General features: G+C 38.1%; 1 protein-coding gene across 3 annotated transcripts in view; it reads left to right on the top strand.

The window, feature by feature from the left end:
* LOC126457766 (cleavage and polyadenylation specificity factor subunit 1) overlaps positions 1-26,966 on the top strand; it is a 296,801-nt gene that overhangs the window by 262,808 nt on the left and 7,027 nt on the right. For all 3 annotated transcript variants that reach the window (XM_050094330.1, XM_050094331.1, XM_050094332.1), the window contains 5 exons: positions 591-749; positions 930-1,082; positions 13,485-13,661; positions 20,114-20,246; positions 21,706-21,846. In XM_050094330.1, the coding sequence (XP_049950287.1) occupies positions 591-749; positions 930-1,082; positions 13,485-13,661; positions 20,114-20,246; positions 21,706-21,846 (763 nt within the window). The remainder of the gene's footprint in view (positions 1-590; positions 750-929; positions 1,083-13,484; positions 13,662-20,113; positions 20,247-21,705; positions 21,847-26,966) is intronic.

The raw sequence follows: 26,966 nt of genomic DNA, 5'->3' as shown, positions 1-26,966 counted from the left end.
TGTGAATATAACTTTCACCACCTGCATATATCATTTATTTTATCTTTGACTCCATTTGGTTTACTTCATTATTCTTGTTTTAGTTTTCCTGTATCAGGATGATGATTCTTGCATTCTGCTCTATTTCAAATTGGACTATCAATCTCTTGACATTTAAACAGTTTTATCATAATTGGACAAAGAATGTTGGGTCATCTGCTGCTTATCATTTGGAACAAATTATAAATATGAGTACATATTTTTTTCTTCATAGCTTTGTGTATAGTGCAATTACATGTTAACCAAAACAAGATCTTTATTTGTTTTTACTCTTTTTTACGTACAGCTGTATCCCTGAAAATGTGGCTCTAATGCCACAAAACTAGTTGGATCAGAAACAAAAGATTTATCATACAGACAATATGGTCTTATTCATCATGGTTCAGTTCTACAGCTGTGGATGGCCACAACACAAAATTTGCTGCTTTTCTATTTACTTATGAGCATTAGTGAGCAAGTGCCACTTCTCAGTTAAAGTTATTCAAACAGTTGATATGTTTATGTAATACACATGTTTGTAAAAATGTTAAACTGTCTGTATTATTTCACAGGTCATCCCTAACACAAAAATGGAGCTTGATGAGTGGGAACACGTGACTTGCCTTAAAAATGTTAGTCTGGCATATGAGGGGACAAGAAGTGGATTAAAAGGCTACATAGCTGTTGGAACAAATTACAATTATGGTGAAGATATAACAAGTAGAGGACGGGTAAGATTTCTACTTATTAATTCTTTCAGCATGAACAATATGCCGTATTTGTGGGTCTGTTCAGGTTAATACTGCAACTCACATTGTTAGGTAAATTTTCTTTTGCAGAATGTTTGCTTATATATATTTTCTAGAAAAGTAGTTATTACTGACATTTATTAATGTATATATTTGTTTCAGATTCTAATATTTGATATTATTGAAGTTGTACCAGAACCAGGACAACCCCTTACCAAGAATCGATTCAAAATGGTGTATTCCAAAGAGCAGAAAGGACCTGTCACTGCTATAACACATGTTGTTGGTTTCCTGGTATCAGCAGTTGGTCAGAAGGTACTGATTTTATTTGTATAATGTTATGTGATCAGGATTAATGTTGGGAGTAAATATTTGTTCTTTTATTGTGCAATTACAGTGTCAAACTGTAACATTTCAGGAACAGAAATCTTTACAGTTCCCCACTGACTTGAATGAAAACTTAGTGTCACTTATAGTGGTAGTGTGTAGAATGTTGTGCTAGTCCCTGCCATGTGCTGTTTAAATCCCATTATTATATTATTGAATTCCTTTTCAATTATTTTTTGATGATATTTCTTTGTATTAATTACCTCTATGGTTAATAGAAACTACACCCATTGTCTCTATCTACATATCCTGTTTCCAGGCTGGAGTTGCTACATAGAAAGCCATGAAATTTTTTATTACCTGTGTTTTTTTTTTATTTTCTGAGAAAAGTATCAATTCAAATCCCTTTTACTATCAAAATATAACTTACTCCTGTCTTACTCCATTTTAGATCAATTGTGATTGATTTATAATTAGCAGTCAAGCAAGCTGGCACAGTGGTTAAGAAACTGGACTTGCACTAAAAAGAAATAGGATCCAGTTCATCATCTGACAGTCCAGATTTAGGTTTTCTTAATCTGTTAAGTGAAATATTGTGTGGTTTCCTTCCCAACTCTGTCTCTGTCTCTGATGAGCCTTTTAAACATTGACTGCTTATATCAACACAAACAGTTGAACTAACAATAAATTTAAAAATATTTCAAATACCCTAAAATCCTCATATTTACATATTAAAAATATAGCATCAATAAACAGCCACATCTGAACTCCATTTTTTTTACAGAAGTTAGTGGGAATAATCTGTGCAGATAATGTGAAAAATGAATAGCTTTCATGCTCAAGTGTCATGCATGACTCCATATTCAGAATGTTGTTGTGGTCTTCAGTCCAAAGACTGGTTTGATGCAGCCCTCCATGCTACTCTGTTCTGTGCAAGCCTATTCATTCTGAGTAACTACTGTAACTTACAACATTCTGAATCTGCTGTATGTATTCATCTCTGGGTCTTTCTCTATGGTTTTTACCCCACACGCTTCCCTACAGTACTAAATTGGTGATCCATTCTTGCCTCAGAATGTGTCCTACCAACCAATCCCTTCTTCTAGTCATGTGTACCACAGATTTCTCTTCTTCCCAAATCTATTCAATACCTTCTCATTAGTTATGTGATCTACCCATCTAATCTTCAGCATCCTTCTGTAGCACCACATTCCAAAAGCTTCTATTCTCCTCTTGTCTAAACTGTTTATCATTCATGTATCACTTCCTTACCTGGCTACAATCTGTACAAATACTTTCAGAAAGGACTTCCTGTCACTTTAATCTATTATACTTGATGTTAACAAATTTCTCTTCCTCAGAAATGCTTTTCTTGGCATTACCAGTCTACATTTTATATTCTCCTTACTTGTTTTTGTTTCCATTCAGAAACTTCTCCAGGAATAGATATGGCAAAGTATACGCCCTCTTAATTGTAAATGGTTATGGCAACAGATAAATGGGTATGGCAACAGATAAATAAAGTGAAATTAATTATCAGATAATGATGGTAATTAGTTGTTACCTAACCAGTAGAGAGTGAGTACCCATACATCAATTTAGTGGTCAGTTTCTTTTTTTCCCTTTTTTGGGACAAAATGTACCAAAGTATTAACATTAGATTCACTCTCAGCTTTATTTAGCACAAGAGAACAAATTATAATTGGTGGATTAACTCGGGCTACAATTATACACAGTGAAACAATAAGATTTGAAATAACTGACCTTGCAGGCCATGGGAAGTATACAAAGGCAGTGACTAATGTATACCAAAGGCATTGTGCAGTGCACCAAATTGTTCATCTGAACAATTCTTAACATTTAAACAGTTCAGTGAAGTCCATTTGCAACAACCAATTCTTTTAAATTACAGTTGAATTTCAGATGTGTATGCTGGCACATAGCGATTATTCATTTCCAAAGTTGCCAACTGTTGCACTGAAAATGATTAAGTCTAAACAAACTATGCACCACACAACACTATCACATAAACACATACAGCTCACAGGTTGCACAAGACCTTACTAACCTTAACCAACCACACAAGACATCAAAATGTCCCGAGCCTTGCTCTGCTTGCTTATTTAAAATTTATCACATGACTACTACTGTAGTTGCATTGGCTTTTAAGCTGGAGACTGTAATTTGAATACACATACAAATTTTTTTATTGTATATTCATTTTAAAATACAGGATAAACATTTTTTCGCATCCTGATACTACATTGCTTAATTTTATGCATGGCTAAAATTGTGTTTTTAGTTAAATATTGTAGCATTGGCAGCTGCTGCGAAATAGCACAAGAGCACGTAAATGTCGTAACTTTCGACGTCTTGCAGTTTATTGATTATATTTCTTTGAACTCTGTTAAACGTAACATAGATGCTGCAATCTGAAAGATACAGCTCTTAAATCTGCCCCGCTACTGCTCCTCTAGACTCTGTGAAACTTGACGTCAGGTTCGCAAGCACACCTCTTGTTATGCATGTTTTAAGGAGCTTTTGTATATGCTTAACTTGCATGACGTAATTGCCTTACAGGCCAAATACATACAGATTGATAAACAATGTGCATGGCTCACAACGTTCACAACTGGCCCTTGCCACTCAGCTAGAAGTTTACATCAGTGCCACCAGGTGGTAGCACACTGTGGCAGACGCTTCTATCCATTCGCTCGGCATAAATCTTGCTAGATGAAAGCACACTCCTCAGATATGCTAATTCACTCACTATTTACTGTAGTAAAATTAGATCAGACATCATTATATGTTAAAGTTGTACTGACAATAAACGTATGTTGTGTGTTTCTGAATAAGTTATAGTATATTAAGTTATGAATTGTTTATACAATAATCCATTTGGAGCGCTAAGAATCATAAGGGCCTAAAGCACACCATCGTTGATTGTGAGATTGTAGCATTTATTCATGCTTTTGAAATCTGTTGATCTTATGATGAGTTAGGTTTATTTGTGCTGTGGGCCCATATTGTACTTATATATGAAAATTCACAAGAAGCTTTATCACTGACTTCTCTGATATTCACTTAAATGTGGCTTGGCAGCAGTGTGCTTTAGACCCGTTGGATCTCAGTACCTTATTTGTATTCTAGTCAAGTGACCATGTTGGTACACATTATTACTTGAGTTCAATCATTTCCACAAATGGCACTTTTGTGTTTGTAGTTATTTGTTTACTGTGCGGGAATTGGCTTTTGTGTGCAGGTGTAAACATGAACTATGTTGAATCTATTTTAAATGCTAACAGAAAAGTAAAGTTGTGAGGATGGGTCGTGAGCCGTGCTTGGCTAGCTCAGTTGGTAGAGCACTTACCCATGAAAGGCAAAGGTCCTGAGTTTGAGTCTTGGTCTGGCACACAGTTTCAATCTGCCAGGAAGTTTCACATCAGCACAAACTCCACTGCAGAGTGAAAATGTCATGCTGGGAACAGAAAAGTTTATTACCAGGAAAAGCTAGCCACATAGGAACTAGCTCCTTTGGGAACAGATTCTTTGATGAGAGCATGACGAAATCAAATAAGCATGACTATAAGTGAACATTTAACAAGGAAGCGTACAGATAGCACAAGCTGCTGTGTGAGTGCAGAGTAAAAATATCTGATTTTCACCCCGGATGTAAATTCAAGAACTAATACATCTGTTAGGAACCTTGTTTCCGAAAAAATAGAAAAGTGTGAAAACTCCCACTTACACAGAAATGTGAAATATTTTGTTGTTGCTGTAAAATGTGCAAAATACCATGAAATCAATTCTTTCTTTTGTCAGATAAGTTTACATCTTCTTCGTATTACTATTATTATTATTACTACTACTACTACTACTACTACTACTACTGTTGTTATTATTATTATTAGCAGTGGCTGTAGTTGTATAAACTTGTTGATAAGTGTAATTGTTATACAGCAGATGCTGTTAATTTCACACTCTAAAATTTATCTGAATCTAAAAATTTGTGAACACCCAGAATGTACACTCATGAGCCGCCACTATATAGTAGACTTTAAATCGTATCTACAGGGACCTAATCAAGTGAGCAACTTTATTTCTTTTGCCAGTTCTTCATTATGTTACTCAAGTGGCTGATTCATTAACATTGATTCACAAATTATTTGTTAAATAAACATAAACAATTAGAAACACTGTGCATTTTCAACTTCTTACGGTGTAGTGAATAGTCCATTAAATTTGAGGCATGCAGCCGTGCAAATAAAATAGGCCATGCTTGGCATCTTATCGTCAGTCTTGTGACTCGCTCTGAGGATGGCCGGATGATACGCGGCCGAAATATCAGTGGAGGAAATTTTATTTGCACGGCTGCATGCTCGAAATTTAATGAACAAGTAGAAACACTAGTACAAATATTTCATGCAGAGGCTAATCTTGTCATGTAACTGTGGAGAACTCAAACAATGAAAAATCCAGGACAGGATGTAACAATATTATGAAGGAACATTCTACTCACCATATAGCGGAGATGCTGAGTCACAGATAGACACAAAAAAAGATTGTCAAAAATAAGCTTTTGGCCAGTAAGGCCTTCATAAAACACACACACACACACACACACACACACACACACACACACACACACACACACACACAAAAACCCTCATGCAAATGCAACTAGTGTGGCTTCTCGTGTGTGTGTGTGTGTGTGTGTGTGTGTGTGTGTGTGTGTGTGTGTGTGTGTGTGGTCTATTTTTTGAGGAAGGCTTTCTTGTGACAGTCTTTTTGTTGTGCCTATCTGCAACTCAGCATCTTTGCTACATGGTTTGTCATAAACTGTGTAGAAATCTTTGTTTTGATCTTTAATAACAATTGTATAGTAAGTTATAAATAACTAATTGTTGGTCTGTTTATCAGTATGTTAAATATGCCCATTTTATGGCTGACTGCAGGACCCATCAAATGCTTATCATATGTATATGCAATTTTTCTTTATTACTTATTGCTTTTGGTACAAACGATTTTTCCCATATACTTCAATAATCTGGTACTGTGCACCGCAGATTTTGAATCCGCACCATACGGCATGGACATCGAAGACCTCTAGAGGTGATTGCACCATCGCGCCATAAGCCATGGCAGTGTGTGCCTCCTGGCCCACATTTAATGTGAGGGCGCCACAGTGGAACACGTGGTCCCAGCGGCCAATAGCAGTGTCCCCGATCATGTATTTAAGTGCCTGCCTCTTGCTTGGCCAGTCTGTCTAATCTTGGTGTGCATCTATCTACATCCTGCCTCAGACAGCGTATTTACGTTCTTGTTCCATGTGCGAGTGGACATGGTTGATTAGTTAGGTTTGCTTGTGGCTCTGTTGTTTCGATCTTGTTGTTCTTAAGGTCCTTCATGTTCGTGTCCGTTCTCTCCTGTTTGTGTTGTTTATGGGCCGCTACGACGAGTCCTGCCGCATTTTCTGTCATGTCAACCCCGCAACCGTTCCGGTCACAGTTACAACAAATAACGTTACTAATATTGGTTTTAGATATGCGGTGATAATTTTATTGGAATTGTCTCTTCATTGCAAATTCAGTGCTGTGTTCAGGTATTTTGCAAATTGTCTGGAATCAGTTTTATATTTTGATTAAAATCTGAGGCTTCCTATATTGGCGTAGTCAGATTTTCACCATATTGGCTCATTGCTTGCAAGCGGGCGATGGTATGAAGTACATTGAGTAAATGACAACATCGGCTTTACAGCCTGCTAGCAGTCAGCAGCTGTCTTGCGGCCTCCATTCACTCTCAGTCACAATACTTCTTAAGCATCTGATTTTGCTTCCTCCTTGCAACTTGCCAGCAAAATGATGTGTAACTCAACCTTTCTTTTTCATGTTTAATTTGTTTTGGGGATACCACTTGTAATCTCGCACTATGATTGATACTGGGTGGCTCTAATGATACTCTTGTATTATTACATTTTGTTTGTTTTGTTTGCAGATTGATATACTGTACAGTAAGCTGTGTCAAATTATTCAGATTCAGATGTGATTCTATGGGCGGATTGGACGGAAATCAGCAAGTGTAGGTGCTTTTCTTTTTTTTTAATAAAAAAAAAAAAAAAAAAAAAACGAAGAAGTTGTGAGTTGTGTATAATAGTTTGTTGGGACTCAGTAAAGTGAACTGGTCAAAGCAGTGATTGCCACCACGCAACTCAACAGTCTGGGATGAATGACACTATAAGAGACATCACTGAAATTATTGCCCAAGCAGTAGACACATTCTCTTTTGTAGGTGATCTTGGCCAGATGCATGCACTTTGGTGGTTCTGATAGATCACTCAAGCTGTGGAGAAACCCCAACTGGTGTTTGAATACAATTAACAACAACCAGTCTATTCACAGGACCATGCAGAAAGACAAATTTTCTAATCAGAAACAGATAATAGGCCGCCTAGTCTGATTGTTCCATTAATGAGTGTACATGTTCCATATTCACAGAAAGGAGCTACTGTGGTGTATCACCAATCTCCAACATTCAACAACAGTACCACAGATCTCTATGAAAAGTGAAGACATCATTAACTCCCTCACTACAATGAAAATCCGTGCACTGCATTTGCCCGGTGTATTTACAATAAAAGTCTGCCTCTCTAGCTGAGAAGTCAGCGTAGTTGGCTGCCTTGCGGAGGACCCAGGCTTGATTCACAGGGTTGCTAAGGGTTTTTTTAATTGGTGGGAGGACTGGTACTGAGTGCACTCAGCCTTGGATGCCTGTTGAGGAGCTACAGTACTGAATAGTGGTGTCTGAAAAGTCTCAGTGGAGAGCAGTGTGCCGACCACATGCCCCTCCATACTGCATCGGCCTGATGCTGGAAGACAGAGGATGGCACGGTGGCTGGTAAACATCCCTTCAGACTTAATGACGTGGATGAGGAACTCATTCTTATTGTATGCAACTATAGCTGTAAAATATTTGTAGAGCGTGATCAAAGAGTTGAGAACAATAAAGTGTAACCTCACACACATTGTTTATAACGAGGGACTCTGAAAACTAGTGTCTATTTTTGACATAATTCACATCTATTTTTGATGAAATTTGCATATAATTTTTTGGCAAAATTTGCATCTAATTTTATTATTTGTTTGTAAATGATTAGACACTCAAATTTAAAAGATTGGCATGCTGCATGTATGAAGACAAATCCTAAGTGCTTTGAAACTGACTGTCAAAAAGTGAGGTGGTTGGGGAACTTTTTGACTGGAACATTTACTTTTGTAAAAATATTCAGCAGCTTTTTTTCCCAAAACGGTCTTTGTTTTCTTCTTCTGGCTGCATATAAGGTTTCAAAAAATGGTTGTTCGATTGAGAAGCAGCAGAATTTTCTTGTCTTTGAACTGAACTAGTCTCTATTTTAAGCTGTTTCTCAACATAATTTTTTCCTCTGTCCAGTTTAGTATATACAGAAATCTGGAGAATGTTAATTCTGATCTCTCATGAGCGTTCATAGTCTTGCTGCCTAACTTCACATGTTAGGAGAAGAATTTTGGAGTGGAGAAACGTGCTGACAAGGTTTGTTTCCCAGTCACTATAGTGTAGAGTGCAGTTTGTTGGAAAAGCATATTTCTCCATGCTACGTCACTTTATAAACTACATTTTCACATCAGACCTGATTTTACTTGTGTATTTACATATACATTTAGCCTGACCTGGACTTCTGTATTCCGGGAACAGGTAAAGATATCAAGATAATTTTCAAGGCTGTTCGAGAGTGAGATCTTAGAAATATGTTGTAAAAATTTCAGCCTGTTGCTGTACATAGCCATCTTGGAATCCATGGCACAGTTTTGATGAAAAAAAGTGGTAAAAATACCTTTTTGAAGTTTTCTAAGAAACTGCCCTAAACCAATGTTGCTTCCATAGTCCCCTCAAGGCCCACCAAAAAGAACCATCCAATTTGCACCATTTGCCTAGGCAAGAGTAAGAATGTAATATTCATACTCTGACACTGTACTGTAGGTTAGCGACACTGGACTATCCTTCTGTTGGGTGTACAAATGGTCTCTAGCTCAAGAGCCATCCAAAACACTTGACCCTACCTTTCTGTTGCCAATAGCACCCACGGTAAGAGTTCTGAAAGAATCCCATTTTTATACATGGCATGTTAGAACGTACTATGTAGTGACTATTGAATTATTTGGCAATGCACCAACTGGATATTCCCCACAAAATTCGTCTGCAAAACATGCACGCAAATAATTGACAAATTACTGATCAACAATGAAAACTGGTTGCTGTTGGGGAAGCAACATTTTTTCAAGCAATGTACTGCCCAATATTACAGACATCATGTGAACTGTATCTATTAAATTGGCATCTTCATTTGTTGTCAGTAATACCTGCGGTACTATCTTGCAATGGCTGATCAAACGAATACAGTTGACTCTATTTACAGACACATTTATTTTCATATGTGCAAGTTTTTGATCATGCTGTAATTTCCTTGAGGAAAATTGGATCTTTGAATTTTCTGAGCAGGTTTTTCACAAAATTTATGATGTCTTTCTTTGAGTTTCAGCATTTCCATTACTATCTTTCTCAAATTTGACAGCCCTTTTGCCATTTATCCCACTCTTTTTGCTACATGTTCATGTAAGTTCAATATCTTTTTGACTCTACACACTTGGGGAATTTTACCAGCCTGGTTGTGCATGTAGTTCGTAAGCAATAACGTTTGTACACACAGAACAACATGGCACAGTGGTTAACTGCTAGTCTCACGTTGAGGAGGAGTGGGTTTCAAATTTTGATAACTGATTCCAGTCTATGTGAACAGTCTCAAAATGAATCCTTTATTCTGTAGTGTATGCTGTTTTGAAACTCCCTTCCACATTAAACCTGTGAGACCAGAACTCATGAAGGTAAGGATTCAGTCTTTCACTCTGCAACTGCTGCTGCATGATTTTCAAACTTCCTGGCAGATTAAAACTGTGCACCCAGAACCTTGTCCATCCAGCTGAGGTATCTCTTCATTTCAGAATTCTGCAGGTGCACCTGAAGACCAATAGAGTTGTCCTGCTGCAAATTTAATCCTGTTATTATTAGAGTTCTATCAAGCCACGTCACAAATAAAGGCGATAAAACAATAGTAAAGACCTAGTGACCCATACTATTATTATCAGCATTTTCAAAATATTTTGAAGATATTAACAATAGATAAACACCTACAGAAAAACCATCTGAGTTACAAACAGTTTAGATGATATTTTCATGCAAAACTAACAGAATAGTGAATACAGCAGAAGTGTGGTTTTTATCTTATCAGTACAATAGGAGGAAATGTTTATGACTTTGATCTTCATCACATTGTAATAGATGCTGGATGTGAAACGCACTTTGATCTTCTTCACATTATAATGAATGCTAAATGTGAAACACCAGATGTGATGTGGCACTAGTTCGGATCTCACATGCTTTGTTTTTCTAATATATGTTAAGGGTCTCCCAAGGGCACTCTATAGATATGTCCCTAGTAAAACAGTTCACGATGGGAGGGATCCACCATTGTTTACAGTCTCACCAAAGAAACAGTAAGTGCTACCCAGTCAAATAAAGCGTAGGACTATATAGATACAGAGATGGTAACTATAACTTGTTTGACTGCTGAAGGGCTATGCTTGAGGCCTCCAATGGCTTCCACGTAGTGTGTTGCCAAAAGACCCTCACAAACCCCAAAGAAATTCTGGTCATACATAAAGACTGCCAGAGGCAACAAAGTTAAGTGTCCAGATACTCATGGATGACGTAAGAGCCAAAATTGTGTTTAGAAAAGCAAAAGCAGAAATGAAGAAGTCCATTTCAAATATTGATTTCAGTAGATGATACAGAAATATTACCCCAGTTTACTTCTTGCACCACTGCATAGGCAAGGTAATGCAGATGTTAATGTCGGTGGCATTGAGAATTAGCTAGAATCTCTAAAATTGAAAAATGTCTCAGTGTCCAATGGAAATCCTGTCACATGCTGTACAAAATTTGCGTCACACTTAGCACCTCTTTCAATAAAAATGTGCTGTTGTAAATTACTCAAACAAAAATGTGCCTAGTAATTGGAAGAAAGCAAAGGTCACACTTGTCGACAGGGAAAGTGACAAAAGTTATCCACAAAATCTACCATCCATTTTCATTGGCATCCATTTGTTGTAGAACTGTAGAGCTCAAATATAATGAGATAGGTGAACAGAACGACCTCCTCCATATGAACACCTGGATCCTAAAACATTAGTCATATGAAACCCATTTTGCACTTTTCTCTCATGACTTTCTGAAAGCTATGGATCAAGGCAATTGGGTAGAATCTTTATTTTTTGGCTTCTGACATACGTTTGATTCACTACTCCACCAGCATTTAGTAACAAAAGTATGATAATATTGGGCATCAAACAAAGTTTGAGGGATTTCCTGCCCCATCTCTCCTTCTCCTATCATGTTTTGTTAACGTGTTATGTATATATAATTTCTGTATGTTTATGACATGTCTGATACTACTGTACTAAATGGTCTGTAGACAGATGAATAAATAAAATAGAAGTGAGGATTTCTTGGCATGAAAGATACTGCATGTTATCTTGCACGGAAAGTCTTTGACAGAATAAAAGTAACTTCAGCATGCCGCAGGGAAATGCGTTGAAACCCTTGCTGTTCATGTTGTATATTAATATTAATCAGACTTTCTCGCAAATGATGGTGTTATCTATGATGAAATTACTGCCAGAAACATTTTGCACAAAAATTGAGTCAGATCATGATAAGATTTTAAAGTGCTGCTAAGACTGGCAACTTATTTTAAATGTTGAAAAATATAATATAGTGCACATTAAAAAAGGTAGAAACATAGTATCCAGTGACTACAGTGGCTGTGAGTCATAAGTGCAGATACAAAATATAGTTGATCTTCGGTGTGACAATTTTTGGGGCGTTAATACCAAATGACCACAAAGGCTCAGTCATACCAGGCTTTGGTTCATTATTAACAAGTGGGGAAAGTGCAAGTATTGTACACAGGTGAATGCATACAAAATACTTTTAAAATGGATCCTAAAATACTCAATAAGTGTGTTTGACTCGCTGGAAATGCCAAGGACATGCTGAAAAATTTGAATTGATGGACAAGTAAAGACACCAACTAACCCGCGAAAGCTTTGTTACTAAGAACCAGTATCAAGGGAATAATCTTAGAACGTCTACTATACCCTACGTATCTCTTCTGTAGGGATTGCAAAGACAGGATTAGATTAATTACAGTGAACACCGAATTCTTAAGGTATCATTCTTCCGCACTCATACATAAATGGAATGGGATCAAAACTTAATATCCTATACAAGGGGAAGTATCTTCTGCCATGTTTTTCACAGTTATTTCTAGAGTATGGCTATAAATGTGCTGTAGTTTTCAAATTTTGCCTTTTTGCAGATGATCCAAATACAGGGATGAAAAGTAATACTAGGCTTCATATAGGAGTGATGTTCTAATAAAGTATAGCAATGTTGATTCAGGGATTTTCTCAAAATTTTATAATGTTAGTTTCAGAAACTACAAATAGATCAGGACATACATTGGCAACTCTGCTCCCTCATTTTTGACATAGGTCTAGTGAAGCACTTAAGTTTTCAGTACAGATGATTGAAACTATCCTGATTTTAAAAATTAGGAAATTAGTGTGTCCTGCATATTTCCAAGCTAATTATATACAAAATCATTTTTTGGGATTGGCGACTTACTCAGAAACACATTCACAGAAGTACGAAACTCATTAATATCCTTCACTGCGACCAAATTTTCCTTGTCTAAAAAAATTTACTAAGTCCGTCTACAGTCATAAGACCATTAAAAGTCTGTGCAAAGCTTTGTTATTAGTGGAGAGAAGAATCAAATACATGAGTGGTTTGGATACCTGTCACAGCATATTGTTTTATGGATAATTAGAGGAGTTTAAAAGTAAAGTAAGGGTTCTCTGTGACCTATGATAAGAATATTTTCTTGTGTATTAATTTGTGTTACAAATTATAGAGAACTTATATAGAACAATTATTATTAGACATAATATTCATTTACAAATACAGTCACATTCGTTTTTCCATCATGTGCTTCACATTAACTTCACTTTAACTGCCACTATGATGTATTTCTTCATGTAATAGATGTATTAAAATTGTCTAGTAACTTTCTCATAAGCTAAGCATCAGTGCAAAGTTTAAGAGGGATTGGGAGAGGGGAATGGTGATACTCTCAATACTTCATGACTGTATAATGATCAGTACATTCTATTTGTGTTTATTACACTGTGTATCACCATAAACTATAAGTAGTTAATAAATTGTTTTTGTGGATTTCAGATTTATATATGGCAGCTAAAGGATAATGATCTAGTTGGGGTGGCCTTTATTGACACTAATATTTACATTCACCAACTCCTAAGTATAAAAAGCTTGATATTAGTTGCTGATGTATACAAGTCCATTAGCTTACTTCGCTTCCAGGAAGAGTACAGGACACTTTCTCTCGTTAGCAGGGTGAGTCCTTAAAGTTCAGTTTCCATTTGTAGTGCATTTAAATTGTTATGTATTGTCTGATTAAAATGTCTATGATTTGAAAAGAAGTATTTTTTTCTTTTACTTGTTTGTTTCTTCAGTGTAACTGGTTGTAAATAAGCTCCTTTAAAAAGAAGATGCTTTACTGTGAGAGGAAGAATACGATCTTTCAAATTCGCTTGCAGAGCCGATTGCCATGGATGTTACATCACAAAATGTGCACACTAGGTTAGAGTGTTTCACATTTTGTAAGTGTGGCTAAGAGGGTAGTTGCATAACACATTGCACTATGAACAATATGTGTGTCTCATACAAGAATAACTTGCCCTTAAATGTTTACCGCTATAGAGAAAGACACAAGTTATCCTTGGGGAGAAAAGAAAAGAGATGGAAACCAGCAGCAGTAAATAAGGTGCTGCAGACCTGGTCCTAGGAAATTTATATTCTTTTCAAATCCCATTGCTCGTACTATTATATTCATTTCCATTTACTTTAAATGATTGTGGAAAGTTTTATGAAAATATTTTGTAATGTGCTTCGCATGTATGTTGTGTGTCATTTTCAGAATGTGTGTGGTTCAGGACTCTCTCTCTCTCTCTCTCTCTCTCTCTCTCTCTCTCACACACACACACACACACACACACACACACACACAATTGGAATATGATCTATCTTTGTTCAACACATTCTGTGGTTTAATTACAGAAGCTGATACCACATGTTTTATGTAGATGATGAGTAACATTGAATGTATTATATTGAAATACAGTAAAAGCCCTTTTTTATGAATCACTGGGACCGAAATACTTTTTTGTTAAACAGGGTGACCGAGCCATTGGAGAATGCTGCCCTCTCTCAAGTTACTTGTACCTAAGGGACACTGGCCAGGACGCCGCCCCTCCAATGTAGGCTAACGGGGCATGCCATGGTGAGAGAGAGAGAGAGAGAGAGAGAGAGAGAGATAGAGAGAGCAGTTGTGAATGGACACTCAATTGGGTGACTGTTGTAGGTCAGGGTCCATGCGCCTCATATTTTAGCATGTGAAGCGCATGGGCCCTGGCCTATGACAGTCACCCAAGATAGTGTCCATTCACAACTGCTTTCTCTCTCTCTCTCTCTCCCTCTCTCTCTCTCTCTCTCTCTCTCGCCATGGCATGTCCCTTTAGCCTACCTTGGAGGGGTGGTATCCTGGCCAGCATCCCAGGGCAAATACGTATATAAGTACGTCTCTGCATGTGTTGTCATTCACTGCAATCTGGATGGATCAAAACCATTATACAGTCCTTTAAATTCCTGGTTCTCCAGTAAAATTGACAGTTCAAATTTCCATCTGCGGACGTTAACATTTTGGCCCATCCAGGCCAGATTGTGATGGATTCGATGAAGTTGAGTGCAGCGGCAGCCACTCTGGAATGGCAGTGGCAAGCTACAATGGAACAGGTCTGGTTATCCTGCTTCCTGTAAACTCCCACTCATCCTAGCTGCTGCTTCTGCTCTTCCGTGCTACCGCTAAACTTTCTTGATGGGTGAAGTGTTAAGAAGAAAACTTTTTGTTTCCCACTTGGTGGCAAAAGCAAGCCTTACGTGGTTGTTAAAGTTTGCAAATGAATTTGACATAACAGCGAAATCAGACACTTTGGATATGACTATCAAACTAAAACAGTTGCCAAAGATTGCAGAGAAGTATGAAGATGCACAGTCACAGCTCAAATCATCTGAAGACGTAGATGTACATGCTGATGACAGGGAAACGTTTGAGAATCTGTTCTTAGATTTCGAGAAAACTGAGAGCAATGCAGATGATTCATGCCAATGTAGGTGACAAGGTTTCGTCCGATGCTGGATCTGCCTTGAGTGCATCTAAACACAGCATCAAGTTGCCTACCAGAAAACTGCCATCTTTCAATCGTGATGTAACACAGTTCATGTATTTTTATGACACATTTGTGAGTCTCGTGAGTCATAATGAAGAATTAGAGGACATTGCAAAATATCACCATTTGCTTTGCTCATTAACAGGTGAAGTTCACAATGTAATTTCTCATCTTCTGTTAACTAGCACTAATTTGAATGTAGCTATTGATATGGTTTGCAACAGTTACAATACCCCTCGATTGATTGTGTCAGCACATTTGAAGAAACTGTTAACACAGCTGTCAATGGCAAGGGCATGCGCAAACAAACTTAATGCACTACTTAACAAGGCTGCAAGCAGTGTGCATGTGCTGATGACCTTACAACTAGAAGTATCCTTGCAAGACATAATTATGTCAGCTCCTTAAAGAAAAAGTTGACCAGTCTGTAAGAACAGAATTTGAAGACAGTCTTGGGTTCCAATAGCTTTCCAACAATCAAAGAGATGTGTATTTTTCTCAAAAATAAATGCAAATCATTGGAAATCACCAAGGCTATAGTACTACCACGGCACAGCACATCTGGGAACAAACAGCAGAACACCTCCAACACCAAGCCCTTTGGTCATTTGAGACAAACCTACATCGCTACTCGTAGTGCATGTATCATGTACATCCTGCCTCACGCATTGCACAAGTGCTGCAGATTCAGGCAGGCTGCATGTAGCAAATACAAAGGTATTGTGATGTGCAACAATTTGTGCTACAATTGTCTGAAGGATGATCATAAAGTTTCTAGTTGCAAATCTGTTTGGTGTCATACTTGTCGAAACCAACACCGCATGTTACTACATGCAGAAATTCAACACAAGATGGAACAAGGAAGGATTGCCCAAGTGACATTCAACACAAGTACAATGGCATACGTCCGTCAAGTACATCTAATTATTGCTCATTGAAAGTCAACCTTCTCGTGACAGTGAGGATAATGGTGCAAGATAGCTGCCACAAATGGCAAACTTCTTGTGCTCCTTTAAATTCTGGGTCACAATCGTGCTTTATATTGGAAGCATGTGTACAATGCCGTAGACTTCAAAGATAGCACAGCAGAGTACTGATTCAAGGAATAGGTGCCACCTTCTCAGACACTAAAGACCACGTCTCTGCTCAAGTCAGCACCTGTATGAACAACTTCATGTTATCTGCCGAATGTTTAGAATTGCTAAAGATAACTGGTGTCGTCCCTGAACAAACAATTGATCCCAGTAAGTGAGACTTGTGTGTACAACTCACTGATCCTGAATTTTGGTCACCTGGTAAGCTCGATGTGTTGCTGGTAGCCAAAGTTTGTCCATACATTCCGAAGACAAGGACTGTGTCAATAGGAACTGATCGTCATGTGCTTCAAGAGACAGAACTAGGTTTGGTCATGTCAGGGCAGTATCAGGTGGTAGAGCACAACATTTCGTCAAGGCGGCTGGTCGTTTCATGCTTTGTAAAAATCTACACTGATGTTAATACTTGCAAAATGTTAATAAATGCAAAACTGCTAGGAAAACAAGAGTAACTGCTGACATGTCTCATAATGAACTGCAGGAAACATTGCTATGGTGCTTCAGAATAACACAAGAAGCCACATATGCAACAGAAGCTCAAATTATTGCATCCTATCCTTGGTGAGATGAGATTACTACGGGTTTGCAGCAGGCTACGAAATGCTGATCTGTCATATGAGGAGAAGCATCAACTCTTATGGCCACCTCAGCATCGTCTCATGAGGCTAACAGTGGAAAGTGAACATTGTCGCTGTGTGTCAACTTTCGCTTATGTCTCTGAGGAAGCAATATTGACTACCTAACAGGTGAAATGCAGTCTGGTATGTTCTGCATCAGTGCTTGACTTATCAGTGATTAAAGGCAAAGCCTGCACATCAGCTCATGGACGACTTGCTACGCCCACGTGTAGAAGCTGTGAGACCTTACTTAAACTGTGGTGTTGATGACATAGGACCATTCTATGTGAAAACTGGCTCACAGTGATCCCTGTTTGTGTGCTGGCGACATGAGCAGTGTGTTTGGATGTAGTTGGCAACATGACTACTGAAGGATGCCTGTTGGCGATTAGGAGATTTGTGTCTTGACGGTGAAGGTGCCAAAACTTGTACAGTGACAATGGGACAAACTTTTTCGTAGCTAGTCAGAGACTCCATGAATTACAAGCTGATGTGAGCTGTCTTTGTCAGCAGTCACAGGTGAAAAACTTCACACACGAAGAAGGCATTGACTGGCTCTTCATTCCCCCAGCATCACCACAATGTGGTGGAATATGAGAAGCAGAAGTTAAATCCTTCAAGTATCACTTGTAGTGGATGATGGGAACCTTATGTCCAGCATCTGAAGAGTTGACAACTGTGACTTGTCAAATTGAGACTTGCTTGAACTCTCATCCTCTCACACCACTATCTTGCAATCCTTCTGACCCTCAAGTCTTCACTCCAGGTCATTTCCTGTTTGAAACTGCTATCACAAGTATCCCTCAACCAGATCAAGGTACAGCCAAAGTGAACTTGCTCACAAGGTGTGAACTGCTGCAGCAACGGTTCCAGATCTTTTGACGGTGCTGGTCATGGGACTACCTACATCATCTGCAGCAGCGGGTTAAGTGGTCGGCCCCCAGTCAGGATGTGCAGCCTGGCACATTGGTCGTAGTGAGGGAAGATAACCTGCCACCCTTATGCTGGAAGCTTGCCATCATTGAAGGAGTACACCCTGGGCATGACGAAATGGTGTGAGGGGCCACTATTCGTACACCACAAGGGATTTTCAAGAGACCGATTTGCAAGCCATGTCCTTTACTGACTGAAGTGATACAGAAGGAGAACAGAGTATTTGTGTTTTTTTTTTCTTTTCTTGTATGCCCTCTTTCCCTTGTTATGTGATTACTTTGCAGCAGACTTGGTGAATTTCATCATTTTTTTGTGTTTCAGTGTATTCCTTGTTTATGTGATTGTATTTGTTAGGTGCTAGTTGCAAAATGTAGTAACAGAAAAACTATTTAAATACCCAATGATATATGTACTTCCATGTGCTCTCCTGTGTACTTTCTTTGCATGTTATTGTTTCCAATAATAAGTGTTTCTCTACATATGTTGTCATTCATTGCAATCCAATCCATTATACAGTCCTTTAAATGCCTGGTCCTCCAGTAAAATTGGTGATTCAAATTTCCATCTGTGGATGCTAACACGGGTTTATTTCCAGTATGCTAATGAAGTGACCCATAAGCATAATTTGGAAGTTTTTAGGCCACATATCATGCACATGACTTGGCCCTAGAACATCCTTATATACGTATTAATGCTACACAATTTTAATTAATTAAGTAGACATGCATTTATAAAAAAAAAAAATCAAAAAGTGTAGTATATTTTCTCCTGCTAACATAACATACCGACAATAATTGTGCTGCTGTAGGTGGTTGATATTGAGTAGAACCAACTCATCTACACTGAATGAGAAAAAACCAGTTTCTGATAGCTGCAGCAAAATCAAGTGCTGTTGAATCACCCCCCCCCCCCTCTCCTCCTCCTCCTCCTCCTCCTCCTCATTTTCATAATCATCCGCCCCTCCCCTTCAATGTTCACCTCTGTGTGGTTCTTTCCGAATGTGTCACACAGTCACTTAAATCAGTTGGGATGTCATCATCACAACAAAATCCTGACATGTCACACTTGCTCGAATTTCTGCAACAGGGTTCAGGGAAATAATAATGCTCTTATTCTTCCTGTATTAACTTCTAGGCGGTGAATTATGTCCAGGTCTAAAGGCTATAGGTGAGTCATACAGTTAGCAGGAAGAAACACATCATCACCATTCTGAGGAATGTCTTTATCTTTGGGTGTGCATGGCATCTGTCTGTAATGAGAATGATCTTTCTTCCTGATGTATCCACTGCAACATCTAAACTCCTAAGAAACTTTGTACAAATTTTAGCAGTCATCCAGGCATTGGTAATAAAATTGTAAGCCCACAGTAGTATTTTTATGTTATGAATTTAAAATTTTCCAATTTTTTGTGGCCCAGTAACTGAATAGGCCCATGCTTTTTAGGGATTCCCTCCCACCCCCTCCCCCCGCCCCACCACAATAACAGAATAGGCCAATGTTTTTGAAGGATATAAATTATATTAAACCACAGTCTCATCAGCATTGAAAAATTTCTGGGCTCATGTTCAGTATCAACATGCACAAAGTTCAACAGAAAAGAAAGCATCGTGAAGACTCCCCTTATGGTAATTTCTTAGGAACTTACGAAAATATTCATTAAAAGCAGGAATTCCTTAGCTGCACGTTCATCAATATGGGGTTTTACTGTATCATTTTTGTCCAGAAAGAGCAACCTTTCCACTGAGAAAACTGAAATGTATTTTAAGCAGTATTTACAAGAATGTAGAATTGAAAGTAGAAATAATTCTTAGTACTGGACATAGTCATGGTCTTGTGTGTGCAATATTTATGTTTTTCTTTAGGTATCTAACCTGCTATGAAATAGTTTTGTTACTTTGTTTTTATTATTTGTCCAGGACTTCAGACCAGCTGAAGTTTACACCTGTGAGTTCCTGCTGGACAATACACAAATGGGATTTTTGATAGCTGATGGTGACAGAAATGTTGTCTTGTACATGTATCAACCAGAATCCAGGGAAAGCTTTGGAGGTGAGACACTGACAACGCATTCTGCATTGAAAGAAAAAAAAAGTTGTTGAAATAAAGATGTTTGAAGTATGTGGTTACATGTAATGCACTTTTTATTTCAGCAGATTGAACAGAGTTTAATACTAGTACCAAATTGTTAATAAATTTTTATAGAATTTAAATCATTATAGCTAGGCCATAAATTTAAAACAAATGTCATGAGAAACTCCTCAAATTCTTTTGATATTTTTCTTGCCTAGCCTGCAAATTCATTGCTGTATATTGTGTCAGCCAAGCCATCATTAGGAGAGAATTTTTATTTTGGAATTAATGTTTCTTATGCTTGCTAATAAAGTGAAGTATTGTCTACTACAATACAAAAAAAACTGCATCTTGTACCTTGCTGGCTCCTGTTTTTACAGAGGTAGAAGTCTCAGGTTCAGTAACTGCCACTATCTCATCCCTTTTTATTTGTTACGCATATCTCACTACAAGGGTTTGTGCGAACTGCTTCTGACACAATACATCGACATTTCTAATTACTGTTTTGTCACGTTAGTCAATATTTGTGACTTGTAACATTGGTCAGTATCTGTCATTCCTTTCCCCCGTCCCTCATATTGCTAACTGTAATATTTAATCACTCTCTGAACCAATTTTCATACTTCCGATTCTCTATCAGTCTTCAGAGCATCCGTTAAACTTTCCTTCTGAGAAGCCATCAGTACTTATCTTTCTGCCTTGCTAATGATAAAAGTAGTTCTATAAAACATTTCCCAAATCTTTTCTACATTTCCTTGGTCTCATAGCCTGTTCTTTGGAGATGGATGTAATCTTTAAACCATTATTTTCCCTTAGAGTTTAAGTTGGTTTCCAAGGGATATATTAACTGTCAGTGACTTTCTTCCTACTCTTGACAGAATGAGCTGGAGCTGGTGCTGTGTTAAGACATCAGTCTTGTATTTGGCAGAGTGATGGTTCAAATCCCCAATCAGACATCGAGATTCAGGGTTTACGTGACTTCCCTAAAATGGTAAAGGATAGTTCCTTTGAAAGTACAGCATCAGTTTCCTTCCCACTCCGAGCTCGTGCTCCAGTTTTAATGATCTTATCTTTTATGGGACCCATAAATCCTAATTCTCCTTCTTTCTATTCTCTGTAATTATTTTTTTGTCAAAAATTGGATTGGACATTATTTAATTGTAGTTAGTCCTGGAGGGAGATTGTTTTTTTGTTTGTTGGTGACTTAGTATAGTAATACCAGATATTTCATAACTACATTAATATGGGCATACGAAGTTGAATTTCCTTACATTATTCATGGTAAAGAACTGATAAAAAAAAAATAAGATGAACTAAAAAATATTAATTTTTTTATAAAATTGTGCTACAAAAAGATGTCATTGTAATGCTAGCCATACATACTTCAACCAGTTTTCATGTGAATATGAGTCTGTTTACTGATATGTTTTATATGTAGGTCAACGGCTCCTTCGCAAGGCTGACTTCCATTTAGGACAACATATAAACACATTTTTTAGAATTAGATGCAAGGTGAATGATCTCACAAGAGATAAAATTCATCTGAGTGGAGCAGAAAGAAGACACATAACAATGTTTGGTATGTAACACCATTGCGGACTTTAAAAATGTGACTATGTATTTTTTCCTTTGATTTGGGTGTGTGAATTGTTCAGTGTCATCACTTTCCTTTCTTACCATTACGAATGATTTTAATTCACAGTGTGTGGTCATCTTCAAGGATAGCGACAATTTAGATTAGCAACCTATTTGTGTTGGAAAAATATGGAGGAAGGAGGACTTCTCACACTAGTTAAAAATAACAGTGAGTTCAGGTCTGTTGAAACTTCCAGTTTCTGCTTAAATCAAAATGTGAAAGGCTGCACATGTGAATTCCTGCTGTTGGAAAAATCATATACAGTTATTGAAGTATATAGATCCCCATCTGGAAAACCAAGCAAGGTGGCACAGTGGTTATTGCACACTTGACTCGCATTTGGGAGTATGACAGTTCAAACCTGCATCTGGCCATCCTAATGTAGGTTTTTCTGTGCTTTCCCTTAAATCACTTCAGGCAAATGCTGGGATGGTTGCTTTGAAAGGGCACGGCCAGCTTCATTCCCCATCCTTCTCTAATCCGATGGGACCGATGACCTCACTCTGGTCCCCTCCCCCAAATCAACCAACCAACCCATCTGGAAAGCTGTCAGATGTTCTTTAAAACTTTGGATTATAATTATGTTATAATGTAATAAACTAAAAGAAGCAAATAATGGTCTGTGGAGATATTAATATTACTTTTCTGAAAGATTCAGATAAAAGAAATGTCTTGGAAATGTTACTCAACACATAACCTCAATCCTGTGATTAGTTTTCCAACCAGAGTTACACAGAGTACACTAATAGACAACATTTTTGTAAGTGAATGCTTAAGCAGTAATATAAGTGTATATCCAGAAGTGAATGGCCTCTCTGACCATGATACAGGGATGCCCATACTAAATATCTTACTGATTACAGTGAAGTGGTATCATGGAAAACAAAAAACTTCAAGAAAGTGTTCCAGGAAGCAATTGGATGGATGTAAATAATGTGGTTGAGGTTTTTTGCCAAATGTGGTGCTATTTTTTTCCCTATTCATTGTTATTTTTGCTAAATTTGGTATTATTTTTGGGAGGGATTTTTTTTAAGTTTGGTGTTGTCCTTTTTCCAAATTCGTTATTATTCCAAAATTTTGTGTTGTTTTTTAGCAAATTTGGTATTTTTTGGTAAATTTGGTGATATTTTCCTAAATCAGTGTTATTTTTTGCCAAATTCACTGAATTTAGTTACTAGTTCATGGTTTTTTTGTCAACATAAGTAATTTTTGCAAAATTTGGTGGTTTTCGCTAAATTTGGTGGTTTTCACCAAACTTTGTGTTTTTTGCCGAACTTAATGTAGGTTTTATGCCGATTTTGCTACATTCGCTGTTTTTGACAAATTTTGTGTTTTTGCCAAATTCAACATTGTACTTTGCTAAAATCAGTACTGTTTTATTTTTGCCAAATTTGGTGCTATTCTTGTCATAACATCAAAGTTTCTTACCTGGGAAATGATCTCCACTCACCAGTTAATAATAAATGATCGAAGTATTTGTAACAAAGTTCCTGAATTTGCTGCCCACCTGCCCAGGAAAATTCCCATGCTCAAATTATTCTCGGGACCGAGAGTTGGCTGGATTCTGAAGTGGAAATCTCTGAGGTATTATGGAATGTATATCAGAAAGACAGATTAGAGGCCATTACAAAAATATTGTCTCTATTGAGATTGACGTTGAATGTGACAGTGAAGTTTTATGATCGCATATAACAGGTCTAGGTGAAACCAAGCTAATTGTTGGATGTTTTTACTGGCCACCTGATTCTGCTGCGACAGTTCTAGAGTGATTCAAAGAATGTCTACAGTCAGTAGCGCATAAATACACACATCATGCATTACTAGCTGGAGGTGACTCTAACCTACCAAGTATAGACTGGGATGTCTGTGGATTCATTGCAGGGGGTGCAGACAGACAGACAGACATGCGAAGTACTTTTGAACACATTTTTTGAAAACTGTCTTGAGCACTTAGTTTGGCAGCCCACACACAATGGAAATATCTTAGACCTTGTAGCTACAAATAAGCTGGACCTTATCAACAATGTCAGTATAGAAACTGTGGTTACCAAAGTTAATAAATCAGTTAAGAATGATAGGAGTGTGTTTTTGCTACAAAGAGTAGATAACATTATTAGCTTCTCACTTAGACAGTGAACTGACATCACCAGTTTCCATTATGAGCAAAGTTAAAGCAGTTTGTAAATTGTACACTGCAGAATTATATGCCTAGTAAGTGGATTAAGGACGGAAAAGACCCACCATAGTTTAATAACGAGATTCGAAAAATGCTGAGGAAGCAGAGGCTGTTGCACTCCCAATTCAAAAGAAAACGTGCAAATGACGACAAGCAAAGGTTACTAGAGATTCGTGCATCTGTGAAAAGATCTATGCATGGAGCATGCAACTACTACCATTGTCATACCTTAGCAACAGATCTGGCAGAGAACCCAAGAAAATTCTGGTCATATGTAAAATCGCTGAGTGGATCTAAGGCTTTCATTCAGTCACTTGTTGACCTGTCTAGTGGGGTAGTTGAACATAGCAAAACAAAAGCCGAAGTTTTAAATTTAACGTTCAAGAAACCATTCATGAAGGAGAATCATGCAAACACACTGTCATTTGACCATCAGACTGACTCCTATATGGACAACATAGTAATAGGCATCACTAGTGTAGAGAAACAAGAGGAGGAGGTGAAAACAAATAAGTCACCAGATCCATCCCAGTTCAGTTTTTCAAAGAGTGCTCTGTGGCATTGGCCACTTACTTAGCTTGCATTTATTGTAAATCTCCAGCCCAATACTAAGTTGCAAGCGACTGGAAAAAGGTGCAGGTGATTCCTGTGTATAAGAAGGGCAAAAGACGGACTCCCAAAATTACAGACAAATATCCCTTACATTGGATTGTTGCAGAATCCTTTATCATATTCTCAGTTTGAATATAATAAATTTTCTAGACTGAGAAGCTTATTTGCTTGAATCAGTGTGGTTTTAGAAAACATCGCTTGTGCGAAACTCACTTGCCCTTTTCTCACATGATATACTATGAATGAAGGGGAACAGGCAGATTCCATATTTCTAGATTTCCACAAAGCGTTTGATGTAGTGCCCCACTGCAGGCTGTTAAAGAAGATATTAGCATATAGAATAAGTTCACAGATATCTGAGTGGCTTGAAGACTTCTTAAGTTATCAAACTCAATACGTCATCCTCAACAGCGACTGTTCATCGGTTACAAGGGTATAGTGAGGAGTGCTCCATGGAAGTGTGATAGGACCACTATTATTCTCTATACACATAAATGATTTGAAGGAAATTGTAGATAGCAATCTGCAGTTGTTTGCTGATGATGCTGTGGTGTACGTAAGGTGTCGAAGTTGAGTGCCTTTAGGAGGATACGAGATGATTTAGACAAAATTTCTAGTTGGTGTGATGAATGGCAGCTAGCTCTAAATGTAGTAAAATGTCGGGTAATGTGGATGTATCTTTGGATACAGCATTAGTATTGTCCTGCTTGGCACAGGTTTGTCATTGAAATATCTGGGTGTAACAATTGCAAAGTGATATGAAATGGAATGAGAGTATGAGGATTGTGGTAGGAATGGCGAATGATCAGCTTCAGTTTATTGGGAGAATTCATCTGTAAATGAGACCACGTATAGTGAAATCTATTCTTGAGTACTGCTTGCGAGTTTGAGATCTGTATCAGGTTGGATTAAAGAAAGACATCCAAGCAATTCAGAGACGAGCTGCTAGATTTCTTACTGATAGGTTCGAACAGCATGCAAGTGTTATGGAGGTGCTTCGGAAACTCAAATGGGAATTCCTGAAGGGAAGGCGATGTTCTTTTCAAGGAACACTATTGAGAAAGAGAACTGGCATTTGAAGCTGTCTGCAGAATGATTCTATGCCTCATATGGGATAGGATAAGCCTGTGACAGGATTGGAATAGGTAGTGCTGGGTGGGTGGATTGGCCAGGTCTTGCACCTAGGCCTTGCACAGGGATATCATCCCCGTGGCAAGGAGCCAGGATTGGGATTGGCATAAGAATAGGCTAGATTGTTGTGGAGGTTGGGTGGACAACAGAATACCATTTTAGCAGGGGTGGGATGGGTTTTGGGCGGGGTGTCCCTGATTTCAGAGCTTGGTGATAAATGGATAAAGCCCTGACGAAGGAAGTGTTGAGTTGTTCCATTCTGGGGTTTTATTGGGTGATGAAGGGGGGGGGGGGGGGTGCTCCTTTGTAGCTGGTTCTTGGGAATGTATGGGGACATGGCAGAGGACATCTGTTTGTGGCCTGTGCCTGGGGTAGAGCCCACCTGTGAAGGCCTTTGTGAGACCTTAAGCATACTGGGCAAGGGAATTCTTGTCACTGCAGATATGCCATCCCTGGTTGGCCAGGCTGTGTGGGAGGGATTTTTTGATGTGGAAGGGATGGCAGCTCTTGAAATGCAGATACTGTTGGTAATTGGTGGATTAATGTGGACAGAGATGGAGAGAGGGAAGTGGTGTCAGCAGTTATGAGTAGGGATCCAAGAGGCAAAGGGATGAGAATGGTGGAGAGTCGGTGAAGGAAGATGCTGGTATCTTTGACTTAGGAGGCTAGATTTTGGGCAGTTAGTTGGAGGTGTTGGTTAATGGGGGCCAAAATTCTCTCTGTGGGGCACGATAGCCAACTACAGTAGCGAATTCAGGATTGTTGAGTTGGTGGATTTTTGGGAGCTTGTAGAAGGTGGATATGCTGAGTGTCATAGGGGAGGTTAGGAAAATGGGTGGGAGAGGTTCTGGGAGGGGCCTAAGGCCTTAGGCAGAGATTGGAGGCCATGCTGGATTTCTGGGATCATTCTGGCAGAGTTTAAGGTGGACGACTCACAATTGACAGAGGCCTTCCAACAGATCTGTTTCTTTTTTATCTGTTTGCAATATTTGATAACTGATATTTTATGGCTGAGAATCACACATTTGAATAGTTTCTACTTTCTTTTTATTTTTATTTTTTTATTTTATTTATTTTTTAATGTATTCATCTTCCCTGCTTTTTTAGTTTTTAAGTGACTACCAACATGTATTTAACTATTTAA

Source organism: Schistocerca serialis, chromosome 2, assembly GCF_023864345.2.
Source record: "Schistocerca serialis cubense isolate TAMUIC-IGC-003099 chromosome 2, iqSchSeri2.2, whole genome shotgun sequence".
NCBI classification, from domain to species: domain Eukaryota; kingdom Metazoa; phylum Arthropoda; class Insecta; order Orthoptera; family Acrididae; genus Schistocerca; species Schistocerca serialis.
The sequence above is the reverse complement of the archived record's forward strand: the minus strand, read 5'-3'. Positions and strand labels throughout refer to the sequence as shown.